The 21297-nt window shown below is 36.5% G+C and overlaps 1 protein-coding gene across 2 annotated transcripts; it reads right to left on the bottom strand.

The window, feature by feature from the left end:
- Positions 1-1713: 1713 nt before the first annotated feature.
- Positions 1714-8916, bottom strand: LOC147763492 (calcium-responsive transcription factor-like). Of its 2 annotated transcripts, none has more exons than XM_087005286.1 (6): positions 8742-8916; positions 8070-8281; positions 4310-4420; positions 3947-4090; positions 3138-3446; positions 1714-2885 (listed from the first exon to the last, which is right to left on the bottom strand). In XM_087005286.1, exons 1-6 carry the CDS (start codon positions 8851-8853, stop codon positions 2781-2783), a joined length of 993 nt encoding a protein of 330 aa, XP_086861412.1. In that variant the 5' UTR covers positions 8854-8916; the 3' UTR covers positions 1714-2780. The 2 variants fall into 2 exon arrangements, with proteins under 2 accessions (XP_086861412.1, XP_086861413.1); XM_087005287.1 differs by having other exon boundaries at positions 8070-8155.
- Between the last annotated feature and the right edge of the window lie 12381 nt (positions 8917-21297).

Genomic DNA, 21297 nt, shown 5'->3' with positions numbered 1-21297 from the left:
CATCGGCATCGCCATCAGCATCGCCATTGGCGATGACAGACGCAGGTGATGGCAATATGTACAGACACATCTGTGTCTGTACATAATGATATTCAAATTATAATTTACTAAACATTGGACTAACAAACTTCGCAATGGTTTAATCATATATAGTTATTCACATTTATTGTAGGTGCCTCTAAAATCAAAATGATCATGTTAATTTACTTACTTTCTAAAGCTGTCGGGAAAGAATTGTGTGAGCACAACCTTTACCAGTTCACTCAAGCTACAATTTCTGTACCCAAGTAAATAAGTTGACTTCAACCACTCGTTCTGTCGTTCCACGCCATTGTTCGTGTTTATGGCGATAGTCAGGCTCTCATCTCTAAATGCACGTACCCATCGCTGAAAGAATAATCATAAATCTTCATCATTCCTTAACAACAATAGCATCAGTACTTTGACATGTATTAAGAATTAAGAGCTGTTGGTCAAGAGAGGTTTGAAATGATATTGATTAATATTATTTATAATGATCGTGTGACAGTCAATTAAACTACAAGCTAATACCCTATCATTTAGTAATAGTGGTCAGCTATGAATTAATTTATCACTATCATTACCTCATGATGGTTTTCCCATGTCCTACAGTAATAGTTTCTCAGCTTTTCTTTCTCTTTCCATATCTGACTTGTCTTCAATTTTCCCACAGCATTTTCATAAGCATTCTTCGTCGGGCTGATTGCAATGTCTCGCAATAACTTCAGGACTTCTTTGCTGCAATCTGAGACATCATGGTCTTTTTTGGACACCCACTCTGTCCAGGCCTTCTCTCGATGAAAGTCACATATTAATATTTTAGATTCTGAAAGCAAGAACAATTTTTAAATTATGCACTGCCATAAATTGATTTTACCAAGATTGATTTTACCAAGGTACGTCATAGAGAAAGATAAATAGATAAATAGAGCATGATAATATACAGGTGGGACCAGAAATAACGCTTCACTCTGTTACTTCCTTGTTAATATTTTGTTACTTTTTTGTTACTTCTAGTGACAAAAGTAACGCATACTTAACAGTCGATAATTGCCAAATTTGACGGAACAAAATGTGAGGAATTCCAGACGTCACCTTACAGCCCATATTAAAAGAAGTTAAACAGGTGTAGACAATCTGCATATCAGACTTTTTAAGTTTATATATGTATGCATTTTCCTCATTATCTCTGACTCGTGGACTCAAGTTTGGTGCGCGCCATGTGACCGATAGGCCTACTGCATTGCGTAATTTTAAAAACAATTTAGATCATTGCAAACGGACGCAAACTAACATTATGTAGTAGAAAAAACTTCACAAAGCGAAGACCACAGCGCCAGTTATAAGGCCAGGGCATAAGGTATGATAGGCCAGGCATCAGCCTAGTGAAAGGAACAGTACCGATAAATGACCAATTACATGCAATTACAACACACAATGACGACTATTACAGGCTGGGTAATAACCCCCAATTAGGTGGGAGTGACAAACGTCTGTGGTCACTGGCTGTTTGGACAGTGGATCACAGCCCATGTAGTAATGTGTTACCAAACTATTGTTCGAAAGTAACAATGAGTGTAAACATTCATTGTGTTCAAGTAACAAAATCCATTCATAAATAAGGGGCGTTTATTACCAAAAGTAACGAAATTAAGTTGTTAAGGGGTATTGTTATGGGTAACGTCGCGTTGTTTCTGGTCTCTACTGTACATGTATACATATAAATGTACCTGGAAAACATTTTTCAAGGGAATTTATTTCAGCCAGACTGAAATCTACCATTATGTTTTTTGGTTTCCATTCAGGATTGTTTTCTCTAATCATTTCTAAAGGTTCTACTAAAGACTCAACATCTTCATTCTGTGTTATGAACATTGCAACCACACAATAGGATACATTGGTCCTGACACAAAGGAAAAAGAGCGGTAGTGCATATCTGCAAAGCAAGATAGAAGATAGAAGACAGATTGTACAGTAAAGAAGCATTCAATCGACATTTTAATGAACAGAGGACAGATCTTAGCTTTAGAAATTGTTATTCTTTCTATATGTGGCATCCATGAGACACATCTGCTGGCCATATTTAGAGAGCAGTCTCTTTTGCCCACCCTGAGCTTCAGAGCTTACTTGACACTAACCTTTTCACTGCAGCCTATCTCCATCGTGTCAAGTAACCTCTGACGAAAATAGTTTGACCTAGTTTATATAAGCCAATCAAATCCATGTTTCAAAATTTTTCACCAAAGTTTGGTGAAAACGCTGATTGGTTGACCGTCAATCGGCAATCCTCGGCTGATTCCGCAAGCTCCATACTAATTTTAGTTCAACAAAGTTATTGTCGAGTGTGGAGACATCCGAGTAGTTCCGAGTGTATTGCCGTACACAAAGAAAGCAAGGCGAGTGACTACGAAAAAGAATGTGTTAAGTTATCTCTTGATTCTTTGCAAAATATGAGTAAATTGGAATTGAAACCATAGGGTCTAGCAGTTTGAGGCACTGCATCATTATCTACTGAGAGCCGATGCTATTTGCGTGCTGCCCACAGGTTACGGCAAGTCCCTGATATTCAGCCTTATCTTTGATTGGTCCGATTTGAACAAAACGCGCTTTGACTCGTTCGCGTTCATTGGCTAGATCGTTCAATGAGTCATTGAGTGCGGGCTTTTAAATTTGATTGGCGGGCGGCGGAGGCAATCGAATCTGATCAGAGTATACTTGACACGATGGAGATAGGCTACAGTGAAAAGGTTAGTGTCAAGTTAGCTCTGAAGCTCAGGGTGCTTTTGCCACGCAGCCTGATAAAAGAATAAAACTTTCTCCTCTTTTGACATCACATCCCCACCGTCAGATTTTTCTGTACTTGGCTGAAATAACAAATGTTATTATGTTAGATATTCGGTCCCCATAAAAAGACGTAATTCTTGCATATCAGGTATGAAATCAATAACCATTACTTAATGTGATTACTTAATCTAAGCTTTTGAAGAATTAGTCTTCTTTGGGTTACACATTAAATTACTATAGTGAAAGAGGTACATCAAAGCCAAACCTTCAAAGTTTCAGATCAGATAATTACAGCCAAAGGATGATTTGAATAATCTTTATATAATACTCACCCTAAAGTAAATAGTATCAGCAGGGGATCGTTCTTTCCAATCATTACAAAATAATACTAAATTATCCTGGTCATTTGGGACCATTCTATCAGCTGATTTTGCCAACGTAAGTATATTCTTGATATCAACTTGGGTTGGATACCATCGTCTTTGAGTCTTCAAGGGAGGGACCTGACCTCGAAAGAGCTCTCCTTCAACAAAAGTTTCTATATGTCTCTCTATCTCCCTAACTAAGCGTACACCGCTGTGGAACAGATCATTGACTTTTTGGACTATTACAGGATCAACTTGCTCTCGTACACTTGCACCCTGAATCAAAATGCCAAAATAACTGTGAGGACACAAACATATTAATTATTAAAAGAAATAGAATTCTGGAAACACTAATCACACATATTATACATTGCATCTATAAGCTCAGAAAGGACATGAAGGAAAATACAATAGTACACGTCTGTTATGTCTATCTATTATAAAGCAAACTGATTATAAATAACTGAGGCAATAAGCAGAGACCAATTACTGAAAATAGGAGTTACAAAGTGAGGCAATAAATATACATGTACATCAAATTCGTGCAAGCATATATTGTGAGGTTAAATAAAACTTGGGAGATGTGCACTTCTATTACACCCACTGATACTATTATATATACCAACACCAAGCAGAAGTAGTTGAAAATCAAAATAACCCTGTACCTTTAAGTCTTCCTGACATCAAACTTTTGAAATGCTGAAATTTTTTTTCCATCAAAATTTAAGATGCAATATGATCGAATTTTCAAAAGTCGGACAATATGATCTACTTACAATTCCAAGAATAGGATGTCCAACATGACTTGATGAGCAAGGAACCTTGAGGTGGAAAACTTGTTCCACTTTGACATGTTCTCCCTTCAAAATCAGCTCTCTCAGTGCCTTCGTCTGCGCCTTCTTTTCTCCTTGAGATTCAACCTGAATGGAAAAAAAAAACCGCATCCGTTAAAATAAATGTGAAAATTCCATTCTAGGCATCTATTCGGTCTCTTTCAACTTAATTTATCCAGATGGAATTACATGTAGTCCTTCCTGATAAACATACAAAAATTGAATCCATCCTCAAGATAGGCCTTCCTGTGCTAAAGTAAAGGACGGTAAATTGAGGTGCCATTCAATCAGTAATTATATACAAACCTTGAAATCAGGGAACCGAATGATATGGTTCATATGGACCATTGCTGGGCAACCAACTTTCTTTGAATCTTGGATAAGATTCCGACTTTGGGCGAAGCAATGGTCAGATTTCTGTAAATTAGTAAAAAGTGTATCATGAAGAGCCCAAAAACTAACAAAAATATAAAGAATAACCAATTAATACATGTACAACTGTATGTATGAATAATCTACTTCTCATTTCTGTATCATAATCAATTGTAAGATTAGCAACAAGGTTTTGTTTCCTAGTAAATAATAATAGAATAAATGAACAAGGCAGCAAAGCTGTCAAATGTACAGACAAAAAACAGGAAATAACTATCCACAAAATAGGCTACTGTCAATTCTGATGCAAAAATACATTATGTTGAACTGCAAATTCAACATCAAATTTTAATTATCCTCAACAGGTAATACCAATGTACAGTGATTGCGAAAGCCGTCGGACCACGGCCATATGCCGGCAAAAGTTCTGTGGGCTGGAAAACCCTTTTAACTCATCGGCCCACATGTCCGACGGACTAAAGTCAGTTTCTTTAACAGATACCTCGCCTCATATTTGAATTTATCGTAAAGCTCTAAGTACGCACTATTCGCAAGTAAAACTTTAACTTGCGCCATACTGGCGCGTTTTGTAATAAAGGTCTACGTACATTATGATGTCGCTTGAAGTGTGCGTAGCGATGGTGTGAGGGCTGACATGTGACCCGTTTCACAAAAAAATGTATCGAAACTGAAACAACTACAGGTCAATGAAAAACGTACTGCTCAAGACTCTGAAAACAGGCCGCTCAAACTGCTTACGACTGGCCACGCACGGACCTCTGAGAACACCTAACTACACGTGCTGGGTAAACAAGTATGGCTTCGTCGGACTGCATGTTGAGTAAACGATAAGTGAAAAGGAGAAATATTCATTTGCTTTTTAGATGGGTGCTCTTAACTAATTTTAACGGATATTTTAAGTCATATTGCGCCTTTAGCGGTGCTATATGTCAAAATGAGGGACAACATCATTTTCCATGCGGAAAATCCGCAATGGCACAGTCAGGGTGCAAAACTGTCCATTACAGTATATTCATCTAAACTTTAGTCTTAGATATTGAATAAAAATTCTTTTCAGACTCTGGCCCGTAGCCAGGGATGGTTCAGGGGTTTCGAAAGAACCGCCTCTTATGCTGACAAAAGGTCCACTCTTGGTAAAATTTGATCTAGGTACATGGCGTTTTTATGGAAAAAGACCCTCCCTCCCTTTTAAAATTGCTGGCTACGGGCCTGCTATGAGAGCAATAGCTTTATTTTACAATAAAAATGGGATTTGTCTACCTTTTCCATGTAGTGCAATTATTTGGCATAGTGCAATTATCAATTCTGAAGATTTTTCCATTAAGTACTGTACAATTTTTCAGACAGTATGTTTATTTTGGAAGATTTTTCCACACACTACAATTATTTAGGACTTCAGAGTAGTAGCATTAAGCCTTTTTTCATCGATTTTAATCATATAAAAAAATATTGAAATACAATGAATTTTCTTTAAATAATTCACAGCACACATTTTTAAAAAATGGCACACTTTTTTTGACCAAGTGGGCCAAAATGGCCCGACCAGATTTTGACCCAGGACAATCCCTGCTAACAGACAAGCATTTTTCCAAGAGTAAAAAAATCTAAAAAACGTTACAAAAGTTGGAAGCTCCACTTCACTATGACTTATGTTTTAATTTAAGTCAAAAATTGGAATAAAATTTACAAAGGATACATGATCTTGTGTTAAAAGATTAGAAATTAAGATAGGCAACCCAGATGTAAAAAGGATAAAACTTAAATGCCAGAAAGCAACCAAAATGAAAGACGTTTAAACTTAAACCTTTAAACATCCTATTACATCTGGCCTGAAAATTAAAAAGCAACGATTTAAAATGCCAGACAATAATATTCATCAAAAATGAAGTGAAAATATACAGCTTGATTATTTTGTTGTGGGCCGGTAAAAAAAGGTGTGGGCTGACAAAATTTAATTTGCTCCAGCCCACATGTCTGGTAAGTTTTCAATCTCTTTCGCAATCACTGATGTAATTAAAATATGTGACAAGTTTACACTTTGAAAATGTATAACTTCCAGAAAAAGAAGTCAATTCGACTGCTTTTCCAACTCAGGCTGAATTTTAGTCCTGTATTTCTTTTTTGAAAGTTTGGCAATCATAAGTAACATGGTTTTCCCATAATGGTCATCATGGCAGCAGCACCCAAAATTGTGTTTTCTTCTATTCTGATGCCATATTACAAAATGGTTAACAGCATAATGACCGTCAATTTTTAATAATAAAATATATGTATCATGGATTTTCAGAAAATGTGACTAGCATGGGTCTTCCAAGCCCGTGGAACTTCAAAGTCACACCTTGAAAATGCCAATATCTGAAAAATTAAGTTTTCACAAAATAACTGTTTAAATGGCAGTAAGAATTACCAAACAAACTGTATTTCCTACTGAAGCTGTATTTTAGTCCCATGTTTCTTTCCTGTAAGTTTGAGAACAGTAAATGACGGTTTTTCTTAAATGGTCATCATGGGAGCAGTGCCCAAAATAGTTTTTTTTCCAAATTTTGATGCAATATTACATAATTTTTAACAGCATAATGACCATCAACTTTAATAATAAAATATTAGTATTATGGATATTCAGAAAATGTGACTAGCAAAGGTCTTCAGGCCCATGGAACTTCAAAGTCACAACTTGAAAATGCCAAAATGTAAATGAGACAGCACTGTTCTGAAATGTTTTTTTTTTTTCCATTTTTAACAATTTTTAACATAAAACAAAATTAACTGTTCACTGGTTTTTATAAGATCAACTAAGAAAATTGATGAGATGTGAAAAATATCAATAGAACAGTGTTAAATGTCCAATTTCTTCCATTCTGAGATTCTGAACATAGTGAATGATTGAATCTGACAAACTGCAATGATACGAGTTTATTTCCATTTTTGACACTTCATTACACAATACACGATATCAAGTTTACCATCATTTTTACATAATCAACTAACAATGTTGTAAAGATGCAGGAAATGTCAAACAAACACTTTTACATATCTTATTACTTAAATAATAAGGCTATTAACATGCCTAAGAATTAAATCTGAGGAAATCTGAGGAAATGTGAAAAAACAGCATAACTTCTAAAATAATGGCCCGATTATGCTCATTTTCGAACTCAACCTGCGTTTTAGTAAGATTGACCACTCCTGGGAGTTTAATGACAATTGGCCTATCTGTTTTTCTTATATTGTGTTTACAGTGTTGCATATATGCTGAAAAATGAAAAAAAACATAACTACTAAAATAGTGGCCCGATCATGCCGATTTTCGAACTTGACCTGCGTTTTAGTAAGATTGATTTCTCCTGTGAGTTTCATGACAACAGGCCTAATGGTTTTCCTTAAAATGTGTTTACAGGGTTGCATGTATGTTGAAAAGTGAAAAAACAGCATAACTTCTACAATAATGGCCCGATCATGCTGATTTTCGAACTTGACCTGCGTTTTATGAATATTCATCAGCTCTGTAAATATAAAGCCAAAAAGTAAAACTGCCCTCCACTTATCGTGTTTACAAGGAAAGTGCACGGCGCCGGCGACGGCGACGACAGACGCAGGTGATGGCAATATGTACAGACACATCTGTGTCTGTACATAAAAAAAACTAGTTTGCTTGCTATACATGTATATTTACCTTGCTTTCATAAATTTCTCTTTTATGCTTTTCTTTTTTCCTTAAATCCAAATCAGGGCCTTGATGGCAGGTCCAAGATTTCCTTCCTGCAATCAGGAAAGGAGTTCCATCAAAATTGACAGCCACCCCTTTCTCCACCTTCACACTCCATAGAAATCTGCTTTTCTTTTCTGAAATTCTAAATTTTAAAATGATGTTTTCACTTGAGGATCCTGAAGAATGAAAAAGTTATAGATTTGAACAAATTGATTTAAGAACCTACACAAATATTCAATTTCAACTGGAGATAAAACTAACCATAAAGTCAAAAAACTGAATTGCATAATTAAGATAAGTTACTACCTGTACTCAAACACTCAGCTGTCACTCTATACTATACTCATCATGTTATAAAACAGGTCTAATAATATTTTATTTAATATTAATATTTTATAGGCCTAGATTTTACTCATGTAGGCCTGGCTATGCTTTTTCTGTATCACTGACACTCACTACTGACACTGTCACGGTATGATGACTGCGTACGGTCGTCATCTCTGTACTGACATCATATAGCAGGCCTACATAGTACATACATGTACATTTATTTTGTCATCATCATGACATGAGTTGGATCCATTTACTAGTTTTTTCATAAATAAGTATATCTAGAATACTGGGAAATTGTCTTACCAAAAGTTTTCTCAGAGAAGCAGCATCGCCAGGAACTCTGCGTCTCAGTTTTATACCGCTGGAAGGCTTTTTCCAGCTCGTCTAAGCTGGCAAAGCGTGCAGCCTCCGCCATTTTCTAACCAGGGCGGGAATTCCCATAAAAGTAGGTCAACTTTAGCTCCATATGAACTAGCGCCGACCTAGCGATTACAGGGACTTAGGCTTGTACGTAACACACCTTATAAAATTCACTAATTCTCATTTCATAGGTCCTTTTCAAGAAAACAAAAAAGTGAAAATGAAGTTAAAGATATATTCGTGAATTTTACTTTTTCCTAATCTCTGATGACAGAGGATGATTTTTTTTTTTTTTTTTTTTTTTTTGTATTTCGCATTGAAGGTTTCAGCTGTTTTAGTAACGAAAGTTTTAAAAACCTAGGGATAATATTTGCAAATCCAAAAGTAACAAAAATTAGTTTTTTTTTTTAAACAACCCGCCAATATTTAGTTATTTAGAATAAACATTCTAGACATTTTCTGAGGCGTAAGACAACATACTCGCTTCCTGACAAGTTGCAATTTTTCTACTTTAGTTAAAATAAACGAGATCGATTAGAGAATGTAAGATGGTGCTGCAAGCCACAGTAACGTAGGTCGAAAATTAAGTCCGTTTATGTTTTTTGTGTGAGGACAGATAAATGAAGTAATCATTGTTTAAAATTTATTTTCACAGTTGCTAGACTGATGTTAGTAAACTTCCACTTGGGCAAACAATTCTTCTGCTCTCTTACTTTTAATAAAATAGTAATAATTTAAAAGTTAAATGGACTTATATATCGAGAATGAGTGAATAAATTAAGGCACTCTGCATTTACCCGTCAACATGACCTTTTTATTTGGGGGGGGGGGGGGCTAATTTTCTTCCATCCATGAGTCATTGCTCGACCCGTCCCATGCATTTGGGTTCGATTTTTAAATTTATTTAATTTTTACTTAAAAATTACTTTTAAATAATGACCATTTGTTTCTATACCTCGCAAAGGCAACTTAATTCTTATTAAACATTTATGAATAAGTTAATTCGTTAACTCTGTACCCATTATAGGGCCTTACCAATTAGTTATTATGAAGCTAACTAATCAGTGACAGATGTAAATTTATACGCCTCATTATTAATTATAAGTTATTTATTAATTAATTCACTAACTTCTCATTAACTTCTTTATCACCACCCAAGTACTGAATAGCACATTTCTGACCAATTAAATCGATCCTGAAACTTTCAATACCTCGATCATAACCCTCCATAACTTTTTGCATTTTACTCTATGAAGCTAACTAATAATCAGTCATTTATCAATTAATTTGTGGACCCGGGGACACCGTCTTCGAATAAAAACACTGTATTGTAATCAGTCATCTTTTCAATGGTTTATTTGTAAATTGTCAGTGAAGTGCCCGGTACGTCAAGTACTAGTAGAAAGAAAAGGTATAGTAGCGCATTCGTGAGACGTACAGTAGCACTGAAGCACGGAGATCGCGATTTATCTTCCCTCAGATGGATTCTGACAGAGAGTGGCCTGAGGTCGCTAAATTCAAAAATACATTGTACAAAAATACAATGTGTAGCCCTAATCCTTGATGAATACGATCCAATTATTGATTCCGTATCGAAAACGACAATTAATCCAAAACGAAAGAAGGAAGGACAGCAAAATACCACAAAATGTTATGGTCATAGTGAGCGGTACAATTATAATTAAATGGACCAGAGCATTCTGAAACACAGACAAATTCTAACTTTTAGCGAGGTATATTACGTAACGTAAGTGAGTCACTTTAACAAACCAACCCCTACCCCACTGCCCAAACCTCACCCCCTTTTCAAGGGAGCAAGGCACCGTTGCATGCTAAAACCTCTCAAAGTGGACCGCACCAGTTAAGTAAAAGTGACACTGGGCCTGCACCAAAAATGGATCGAAACTCCATTTAAGGGGTAATTTGGACCAAATTGTAAATTACCCTCTTCGCATGTCAGGATTGGTCAAGATATTTCCCTTATTACCTGTAATTGTCTTTAAAAAACAAAATATCCTTGAAATTTGTTAGTTATATTCGATATAGGCCTATTACTCAATATTTTTACCGATACTCTAGTGGTATCGGATCTCCTTTGCCAAGTTTTATTATCTGTCCCATTGTATCGCAGCTGTGCAGTTGAATACTCCTGCTCTCCATGGGGTTGATTTATTGAGCGGGCATGAAAATCTGGCATAGAAAACAATCGTTATTGACTACGCCACATTAGGTGGTCAATACCTCCCTAACGAGCTGATAATCCCTTACTTGCAAAAGGAGACTGGCAAGGTTGCGCACGTTTTTTAAGAAGGGATCTGGGATTTACTAAGGTAACAATTAGTATTTTCAGAAATTGTAAGACGTGGTGTGCCTTGCTTTATCGCAGGTTCTAGCTTCATATAAGTAAAGGTTTTCTAGCAAAATGAAGTTTTTAAAATCAGTTTTATACTGTCAGCTCAGAGTTCGTATGCAACAAGTAGTGTGTGATAGTTGGTTTGTCGTTTTGACTCTTCATGCATTAGTCAAAAATATAAACACAGTAATGGTAATAATTATAAAAAATATTTTTCTGAAAGCCAATGATTACAAATCGCCTTCGCACAACTCAAGCTCTAGGCATATTAGTTTTAAACATGCTGTAGCAACCCTGGATCTAAAAGTGAGCTCGCAGAGCTTAAATTGATTCTTTGAAGAACTTCTACATTTTCAAAGTAGGTCTCCATATTTCGTTTACAATTTAGTTCTCTTTTATCATATTTCGAAAAAGCGTCTGGTAAGCAGAGCATAAAAAGTGATTACATGCTTTGGTCTTTATGGCCTTCATTATTTTTTTCTCATTCTCTCTCCAGTAATGAGAGGAAAGCTATTGGAAATGCTTGACATCGTCGAAATTTTATTTTTTATCGACATTTCTCAAAATTTCAATTCCAGGGTAGTTCCGTTTTCGGTTTAGCTGTCAGTGATAGCTTGCAGTATGCCAGGTGAAATTCCACGGTTTATCCCCAAAAACAACTTCCCTGAAACCACCACAGACACCTACGGGGATTTTTTAGGGCCAGACTGGACAAAATCCTCCCTGGTGAAGCATTTTACGGAGCAGAAAAACCCTCCCATGCTGCCAGTGGACCGCGCCAACCCCAAGACTAGCCAGGAATACGGTCGTATTATAAAAAATAAATGTGGCCACATATCAGCTATGTGGCTGAGGAAGTTCTGGACATCACTGGGACAATGCAGTGATGTCCAGATCAGGACAGTGGTTCCAGCAAGGCATGACCAGCCGGCACATCACATGAATCCCTGGCCTGACTAAGAGAGCGATTTCAAGAGAGACTGATCAGGATCAGCAGGAAGTGTTACCAGTATGCAGGCCCGTAGCCAGGGGTTTTTTTTGCTGGAAAAAGGTCCATTCTGGGTAAAATTTGACCTAGGTACATGGGGATTATATGGTAAAAGGTCCACTTTTTCAAAAAAAAAAGAACCCCCCTTTGAAATTGCTGGCTACGGGCCTGGTATGTTAAGTGTTGAGTGGACATGGCATTCACCAGACTTGAACTCCCTCAATTTTTTTTTCTGTAAGGGTATCTCAAGGATAAAGTATGTCAGAGGAGCCCTCAAACGATTGGTCAACTGAAGGCAGCAATCACAGCAAAAATCAGGGATATCCCGAGGGAGAAATGTGTTCTGTGAAATGTAATTGACAATTTTTGGCGACGTATGCAAGTGTGCCTTCAATGCCGTGGAGGCCATTTGGAGCATATTTTTAAAACAACATCACTTTTATGCAAAGCGACCTAGATAACTAAGAACTTAATCATGCACATATTGAAGTTAAAGTCCAGCAAATTTCTTGAAATTTGATCGACCTTTGTAGGATTTAATAAAATGTTTATGGGTTCTGTTTTTTGGGGGGTCACCCTGTATTTAAAATGCCAAAGAGAGTCTCAAGGACGTTTATTTCCTGGGCATTGTTAACTTTCAAGTAATTTTATGATTTAACCAAATACGTACAAAATGAAAGACTCCTCGAAATCTGAGGAAATGGGGGATTTTTCATCACTCTAAGTGGTAACCCAACATAATTCAGGCCACATGGGTAATAGAAAATATCGTCAATGTGTAGGCCTAATAATACATATCGTCAAGTGCAAATGGACATTCATAAAATAAGGTGCTACCCTGTAATTGTTAACTTCATTTTGCTTATACAACAGCCACTTGAGCAATCACATTATAATAAGATTCAAGCTGTCCTATTTCCAAGTGAACAACAGGCTGTACACATCTTCTATAGGCCTTCTGGGTGCAAGCACGGAGTAATAGCAGCAATTTTCTGTATTGCTTCGAAACTAATGAGAAAGTTCGGTCAAACATACATTGTAGTTGTTTTGTTATCAGGAAAATCTCCTTCAGCAACGAATTTTTTTAAAAATGACATTAATTAATAAGTTTAGAAAGTTATGAACTACTTAAAGACCGCAACTACTTTAAGACCTCAACGTCAGAAAGTCAGCTGGAGATCTTCGTTCCACAAGAGGGGTTGCGTTTTTGTTTTATCTCAAACCGAATGCAACGATCAGAAGTTGACAACATCACAAAGAAATAGCAGTTTAAACAAAACTTTCATTACATTCAAGACTTTCTATTATGATAAAAGAAAGTGATGATGATATCTTCAGGAGGTAAAAGCAATGTAATTAACTGAAGTGATGGTACATAATTGAATAACTTATATGATATAAATCTGGCCCATGCATTTAAGGTACAAAAATAAATAATGAATTTGAAAGATGTTCATTTTCATGTTCTGTGCACGTACATAACTTATTTTCTAAATGACCAAAGGACAAACACGTTAAAATGCATCTGCATTCTGCACTAAGCATAAAAACCTGTTCTTTGTATCCCAAGATGTATCTAGTCACGTCCTTGGTACATGTGGCCATGTGCAAATAGTGCAGTTATTTTTATCTGCCATTTTTGCAGCAATTATTCTTCAATGGCGTTCTAAGAAATAACTGGATGTGCCTAGATACAAGAGAATTTGGATAAATGAATAAGTGTGGGAGGTATATTGTAGGGCCTCCATGATTCCATGATACTAAATTAAGATATATAAGATAAATAAGATTCACAAATGCAGAAAGAGAGAGGGGCGAGCATGCCTGTACCTTACACATAACGAGGCAACATCGGGGAGGGCAATCCGTCGTTCAACTCTAAATAAGACACTAATATCTGAAAAAATTACTCAATCAACAGCGAGAAATCAAAATATTGTGTGCTGTTTCTGAAATTCCTACATGCAAGATTTGACCCCTGCACACTTTTAAAACAGATTAGGTGTAATGTTTGTAAGATTTGCAACAGGTTTAAAATATTTTATGCAATTTATCCAACAGGAAAATACTTAAAGAAATGTTTCAGAACATGATGTATATAAATATTGTCCTTCTGTTCAAGATGATATGTTTCACTTTTTTGTAGAGTGTTCAAATATTTAAAAAAATATGGATATTGATAAATTATGAAAAACTTTGTAAAGAAGAAAAAATAGGGAACAAATATTTATCAACAGATATGTATAAAAAGATAATGGTTGCTAAGTATATCATTCATCTATATAAGTTTAAAGAAGAAAAAACTGATGCTGTGGCATTTTTTGATCAACAGTGTTTTATTTTAACTTGTGCATACACTGAAATGGTGAATAATTTTAATTAAAAAAAAAGGTTTAAAATATTTTAACATAAATCGCTTTAATTGCCTTTAAGGGATCCTAAATCTTTATAAAGACAATTGAGGTGAATAGACTTATATGTGATTGATTAGAATTTAATGACATCTGCTTTAAAATGCAGTGTTGTAAACATTTGCATTGTTAAGTTGCAAAATGTGGGAAATCATCAAATACTCTAAATTAATGTATTTCGTTGTCTCTTTTATACCTAGTGCAGTGTCAGTCATACATATTACTGTGGCAAGGTGCCAAACTGGAACATTGCCATTTGGTACAATTCAAATCAATCCGCGTGCATGATCTCCATATACTAGATTTATCTAAATATGAATAAGAGATTGTCTTTAGAGTTAACTATTCACTGTCTGTAAACAGGTAAACATCCGCGTCTTTAAATCCTATGCAAAAATACTCCTATCTTGTATAGATTTTGTTTTAAAAAGTCTAAAAACTGATATTGAAGACCGCTAACCACACTAAATGTGCCAATTTTTCGTAAGTCGTCAGTAAAAAGCATCACCCTGTGTCCTTTTAGAACAAATCAATTTATACATTCTTCCCAATAGGATGGCCTATATTGCCGGTGTGACAGGAATGGTAATGCGGGGTCCCATATGATTAGTACAGGTTAGGGTAAGTCGGAGTATTGAGGTAAGTATATGTATATGGGACGAATGCCACCTGTACATTTAATAATGGGGAACTGACTTCGGTTCCTACCGGACTACCATTCCTGTCAGACCGATAATAATTAAGGTTTATTTGATCTTGTCGTTTTGAAAGGGACTGACTTTGTTGCTTAGCAATACTCACTTATGCTTTTCTAGTTTTCCTCTGATAGTAACGATCAAGGTCACAAGAAAGTAGGCGTCAATTTGAGTGCTCCAATCGGCTGGCCAACTCACCACATTGATAGGAAAAAGAGTTCCAGTCTGAATCTCCAAATCTTGCACGATGTGCAAGAAAAATGAAGTTAGAGGACCCAAAAGTAATTACATTGGGATATTTGGGATTAATAACACTCCAAATATTTTACATTCGCAAAAATGGAACAGCATGCTCATTTTAAAGCCTATTTTAAAGCCCATTTTAAGCCTATTTTTAGGCCAGACCATATGGACCTAGAGAGCACTTTACGTCGTGATCGGTTATCCATTGCATAGCAATTGCGAACTATAAGCTTTTCACTTGACACTTTTGGTGCTCTTTTAGGGCATTGAGGGAGCTTCAAGTCAAGAAGGGAATTTTAAAAAATGAGAAAAAAAATACGCACAGTATTCGATCTGAATAAATTGCAGGTTTCTTGCACTTTCGGCGTTGCCAAGTACTGCAATTTAAATTTTTAATCATTTATGGAAGGCTCGACTTGTGAGAATTACTGTGAAGTGCCAATTTTCACAGTGATCGTTAAAACGACTCTCTGATATCATGGGCGTCTAAAATAGTATACAAAATTAAAGTATATGTGATAATATAATTTTGTAACATACAACTAGCGGGCCTGTGGTCAGAGTTTAGTTAAAGCAGAACTTCGGTATTCATTTGTTTTGGTTGTTCAAAATATTTTCGAAATGTGTAACTGTAGACAGCACTGTCAATTTTGAATTCCTGTCGATTAGAACTCAGAGAGTTCCTGGGCTAGTCGGCCTCTTTTACATGTAGGTCCCTTAGTCCCTTGTAGCTCGTAAGCAATGTACTTTTAATAGCGATTCATAGAAAATTTGAATTAAAGATGACTTAGTGACAGGGTTAACTCTTTGCCAGGACTAAGTTAATAGGACTAATACAAGATAGGTATATCGGTCTCTCTTTTACAGTAATCTTTTTACATTATATTCTGATACCGATTCACGAAAACGTCATTCAGAAAAGATTTTGTATCCATAGATGTCTGAATAATTTTAGAAAATACAATACAGGCCTATTGTCTACGCCTGTGGCACCTCACCGCAGATAATGAGAATACATATATATACAGTTAACAGAAAAGCACACGATCTTTGCAAAGTTTAGAATAAATTCCTCTAGCAAAGTACATGATTAAGGGTTATGGTCGTACAGAATCGGTGCGACTTGAATATTGATTCCGTTCGTCCTACATGGACACATTGCTTTTTTACTGTTATAAAAGCCATTATAAGATGAATGACCTTAATCCAGATAATGAGACAGCCCCGTAATAAATCAAAGAAAACCATCATTGTCTCCGACGGGTAATTGCCTTTCACACTGAACAGATAATGAAAAAGGACAGACTGATAAGACCCAATCTGGGCCTCACTGTTAACAATATCGAAATTCTTGGAAACCCCTACCACCTTATAGGAATGTGCCTCTGAAATCAAAGAAAAATCAAAGCAACCCTCATTGCGCTGTTACTAATCAGAAGAAAATTGCTGTTAGAATAGCCTGTTAAAACTTGCGCTGTCGTGGAAACATTTGTCATCTAAGGTGAAGTACTGTATTTGACCTTTTCTTATAGTTTCGCGGCTGTGTGTCATTGAACTAATTCCGATCAAAAACAGTCGGTTCTGTCATTGCTTGAAAACGTATCAATGTATCAAGGACCCCCCCCCCCCCCCGCCCCTCCCTTTAGTCTCAAGTCCGGAAGGGGAGGCTAAAACAAGGAAGAGGAGGCTAAAACGCTAATCGTGGTCTTTAAGAATTACTTTTTACAACAACGTACAAAGCCATGAAAACCACACACTAAAAATAAGCATTTGTAGCATTCATCAATCAGTAAAATAATACCAACAGGAATTGGTATCAGGTAAAGGGAACTGACTCGACTGAACACATTATCAATATTCAACGAAAAACGAACACCACGGTGTATGTGTTCTCTTAAGACGAATGAAAACGAACGTATTCTAACACACACACACACACACACACGCACATTGACACATCTTTCTTTAAATATCAATACTTTCTGTGCAACCCATCTGAATTAAGATTCAACTTCGACGTCAGTTATCACACTGTGAATTTGACAAATTAATGAAACCTCTTATTAAGTAAAGATACTGTTGTAGAAGCATATGCCTAAAGCGACCACATCCATTTTAAAAACTCTTCTCAAAGCCTTGATTTTAACTAGTTTTAAGAATGCTCATTTAAAATAGCATACCCCATATGGTAGCGCACATGAAATAATTACACTGTAAGTAAGAACACACATACACAAACACCAAACTCTTGATAATTTTTTTCTAATATGTGTCAATCTTGCCATTATTGGACATTCAAAAATGACACCAGTCAAAGGTGTTCATTAAGTTATATTCCGGAGTATAAGAGAGAGCACTTAACTGGATTTAGAACATTTTTCAATAGTATCGCCTTTTTATGAATGACGGACGGAAAATATATTTCAAAAAAAAAAAAAAAAAAAAAAAAAAAAAAAAATCCGGGTGAAGCCCTGTAATTAACTCATAATATAGCATCTTTTTAGTTAACATACCGGAAAAATTATCTCTAAATGATGGCTTGCATTTGCAAGGATTTGATGAGACTCCAGGAGAAAGCATCACTATTTCTCAAAAATCCGTCTTAACATGGAGTTCTCTTCTTTGATGGATGGATCTAATTTGCTCTACCGAGATCTTAATGATAGATATAGCCTTTGTAAACACATGACAATATTCTTTTTTATCCTTATTAGATATACATGCTAAGCAACAGGTATGATTAAAAAAAGTCAAATTGACACTGGATAGATAATTTGGGTAGAGGTGCCGTGCCTTGGGTAGAGATCCTGTGCTGTCCGTCCACGGGTGTTATATTATGATTGCAGTGTGGGTATATTGTATATACTACGTCTTACTCAATAACATTACCGTTAACAAGTATATACAAACAAATAAAACTGGATTGGTATATGCCTCAGTCATCACTGTGTAGTGTTCACAAATATAACGTGTAGTGTTCACAAATATAATTCCCAGACATGTAAATTAATTTGATTAGAGTCGATTGCTTGTGCACTCGACTCGTTTTATGGCCTTACCTGAAGTCATGTAACTTAAGTGGACGTGTGCAATTTGAATAATTAAAATTAGTATGTACCGCCAAATACTGCAGCACAGAATCCACCTAAAGATAAGAAATAGGTATAAAAGACGTATAGAATTAATATCGGGGGTCAGACGGAAGAAGACTCGAAGGTGACCGCTCGACGGAGCTATGGGAGACGGCTTAGAAGTTGGAGGCTTCACGTATAGAACATGTAGTTAGAGATCGTCAACCAATAAACCATTAAACTGGTCATTATGTGGACTGGGGTTTTCTTTGCGCGACCATACGTAACGCTGACACGAACCGTGGAATTTCGAATTGCGTTATCCACTGAGTAAGTTTAAAACGTAATGTCCTATTTCGAGCCCACGCTTGAATTAAGCGTTCTAAATTATATAAGTTTAGGACATTCATCTCATATGTATATGTAAAGGTACATAACAACTGGTCCCTCAGTGATTGGCATTTTACAAAATAAAACTGTAACAAATAAAACTACTAGAAACAAAATAAGAGCGACACTAAAAACCTATTAGCACATTAACAAAAACATACTAAGAGCCAGAATATGAACAACTGTATAAAACATTCAAATCCCAATGACCAAACAATTACATGCTTTCGTGTGAATCAAAAAGTACATATAACTAATAAAGGCATTCTAAGTCAAGTCCTCCTTGAACAATTCCCCACGGATAACCCCCCCCCCCCGGACAATTCTGCGAAAGACAACCCCCCACGGACAATCCAACTCTCCAAGGCATCCCCTGCCACCTTCCCAGGAAAGAAAATATACTGCTTTGCATTATCCATTTTTGATTTAAGGCATTTACATATTTCTTGAATATTTTACTGAATATAAGAAAGTATTGGCTATTTATTACAAGATACATGAAGGTCACTTAAGCACATCAACATTAATTTTTAGATGCTTTAGATGCAAATCTTGTAAATTTGCCATTATATGTAATTTTTAATCAAAATAGTACCATTTCATCAATTTTTCTAAAAGGGTCATTTTATCTGCATATTATTTTATGTTAGTGATTTTTCTGAATAATAGGTGAAGAAAATAAGAATAATAATAACGAAACAAGAGAAAGAAAATAAGTTTTGTAGGTTTTGTAGTTTTGTGAAGAGTGGAGAAACAATTGAAGAGTGGGGAAGAGTGGAGAAACAATTGAAACTGACAGAAGCTGCTCAATGGATGAAAATTATCTGCTGACCCCACCTTTACCTGACGAAGCACTCTGATTATAGACAGGCATAGTGATGAAAGGAGGGGGGGGGGAGGTAAAACAATTCAAAGTATCAGTTAATCAAAGGGATGCCTGTATAAATGAGATTATCTGTTTACCCAACTCCACCGGTATATACATTTTGCATTTGTTAAATGCAGGCATTTACAATTTTCCCAATATCACATTGTTCATTCTCATAATTATGTTCATTACGGGGAAGGGAAATTAACCGGAAGGGTCCAGAGGGGGAGGGTCGGGGAATTGTCGTGGAGGGGGAGGGTGTCTTGATGCCAAAAGACACGATCATTACGTCTTAATCTATCTGAATCTATCAGTATATCAACTCTTTGTAGAATTTAACACATAAACATAACTTTTTCTTATGTGAAGACGACTTCTGTCATTGTTGCTTAACTTCTGAATGCAAAACCGAAAGGTTATAGTGAAGTAGCATATAAACAACATGCCAATAGCACACATAACAATAATTATCTCTGCTTTCTTTACACATATCAGTTGGGATGCACAGAGTGCTTCGCTTGTGCCATTCTGAAAGGTAAATGAACCCGACTCTTTTTTCTCTGATAAAGTCACAGTAGAGGATTTAAAATTAATTAACTTTGAATTCCCAGGATCAAACACCCAAAGCGAGTAACGCAGAGCCAGAAATCCTGATTCGTGTTCATCATCAAACACGCCCTTGTCTAGGGCAAGCTTGCCGTCTGCATTAGTTTGCCTCTTTTCCCTTGGAGGAGGCATGGTCCGATTATCAACTGGACAAATATTTTGATGACAAGCATCCTCAGTTTTATTGTTGTTGCAAACAGTCAAGGTGCAAAAAAAGTTCATTTGCCCCCAGCCGGAGCTATGCCATGGGGTGATAAGAATCATTGGAAACGTCGCACGCAGTGAATGGTCGTCTGCGCTCTGGATGAAATCGCTAATAAACCACACGGCAGGACATCCGCCATATATGAGCTCTACCGATTTCCACGCGTCTGACGCGTCAATGGCAGCGGCGGCCCAGCACCTGTTCACAGTAATATTCAAAGAGTTACTAGGCAAGACTTTAAGTACGAGAGTCACGTTCTCCCCCGGTGCCACTGTGGCTGACCCTTCAGATGGAATAAGTCCCATATCTGACGCTCGGCGGATTTCCATGTTCACGGTTGCCTCCATTGGTGGAACGCGACCGCTCATTACCATCCCCACCTCTGGTGTGATATTTCCCGCACGACCTCGAATCGTGGCATTGATCAATGTGACATTGGATTTTAAATTCCCCGCTATTACAGCAGAAGGTGTGCATCTGGTCGTTTGTCGCCAGAAAATAGCCCATGTCATCTTGAAAAACTGTCCTGAAATTCACGCTCACTCTAATACCACAGCGACCGATGTCGATTTTCATCTTTTTGGGTTCCATATGTACGTGGCACTCTACATCAATATAGAACCCATCTATGAAGACGTACCCCTTTTCACCTGTTGTGTGAAAGTTTCC

This window comes from Lingula anatina, chromosome 2 (genome assembly GCF_051362555.1).
Source record: "Lingula anatina isolate TDL-2025a chromosome 2, LinAna3.0, whole genome shotgun sequence".
Classification (NCBI taxonomy): domain Eukaryota; kingdom Metazoa; phylum Brachiopoda; class Lingulata; order Lingulida; family Lingulidae; genus Lingula; species Lingula anatina.
This window is presented reverse-complemented; position numbering and strand designations above follow the sequence as displayed.

Bases quoted from the DNA above. Each gene is read 5' to 3' on its own strand.
- LOC147763492 (XM_087005286.1), bottom strand. From the start codon at position 8,853: ATGGCGGAGGCTGCACGCTTTGCCAGCTTAGACGAGCTGGAAAAAGCC. The intron at 4,091-4,309 runs GTTTGTATATAA...TTTTCCATTCAG, and splicing joins TTCGGTTCCCTGATTTCAAG to GTTGAATCTCAAGGAGAAAA. The intron at 3,447-3,946 runs GTAAGTAGATCA...ATTTTGATTCAG, and splicing joins GACATCCTATTCTTGGAATT to GGTGCAAGTGTACGAGAGCA.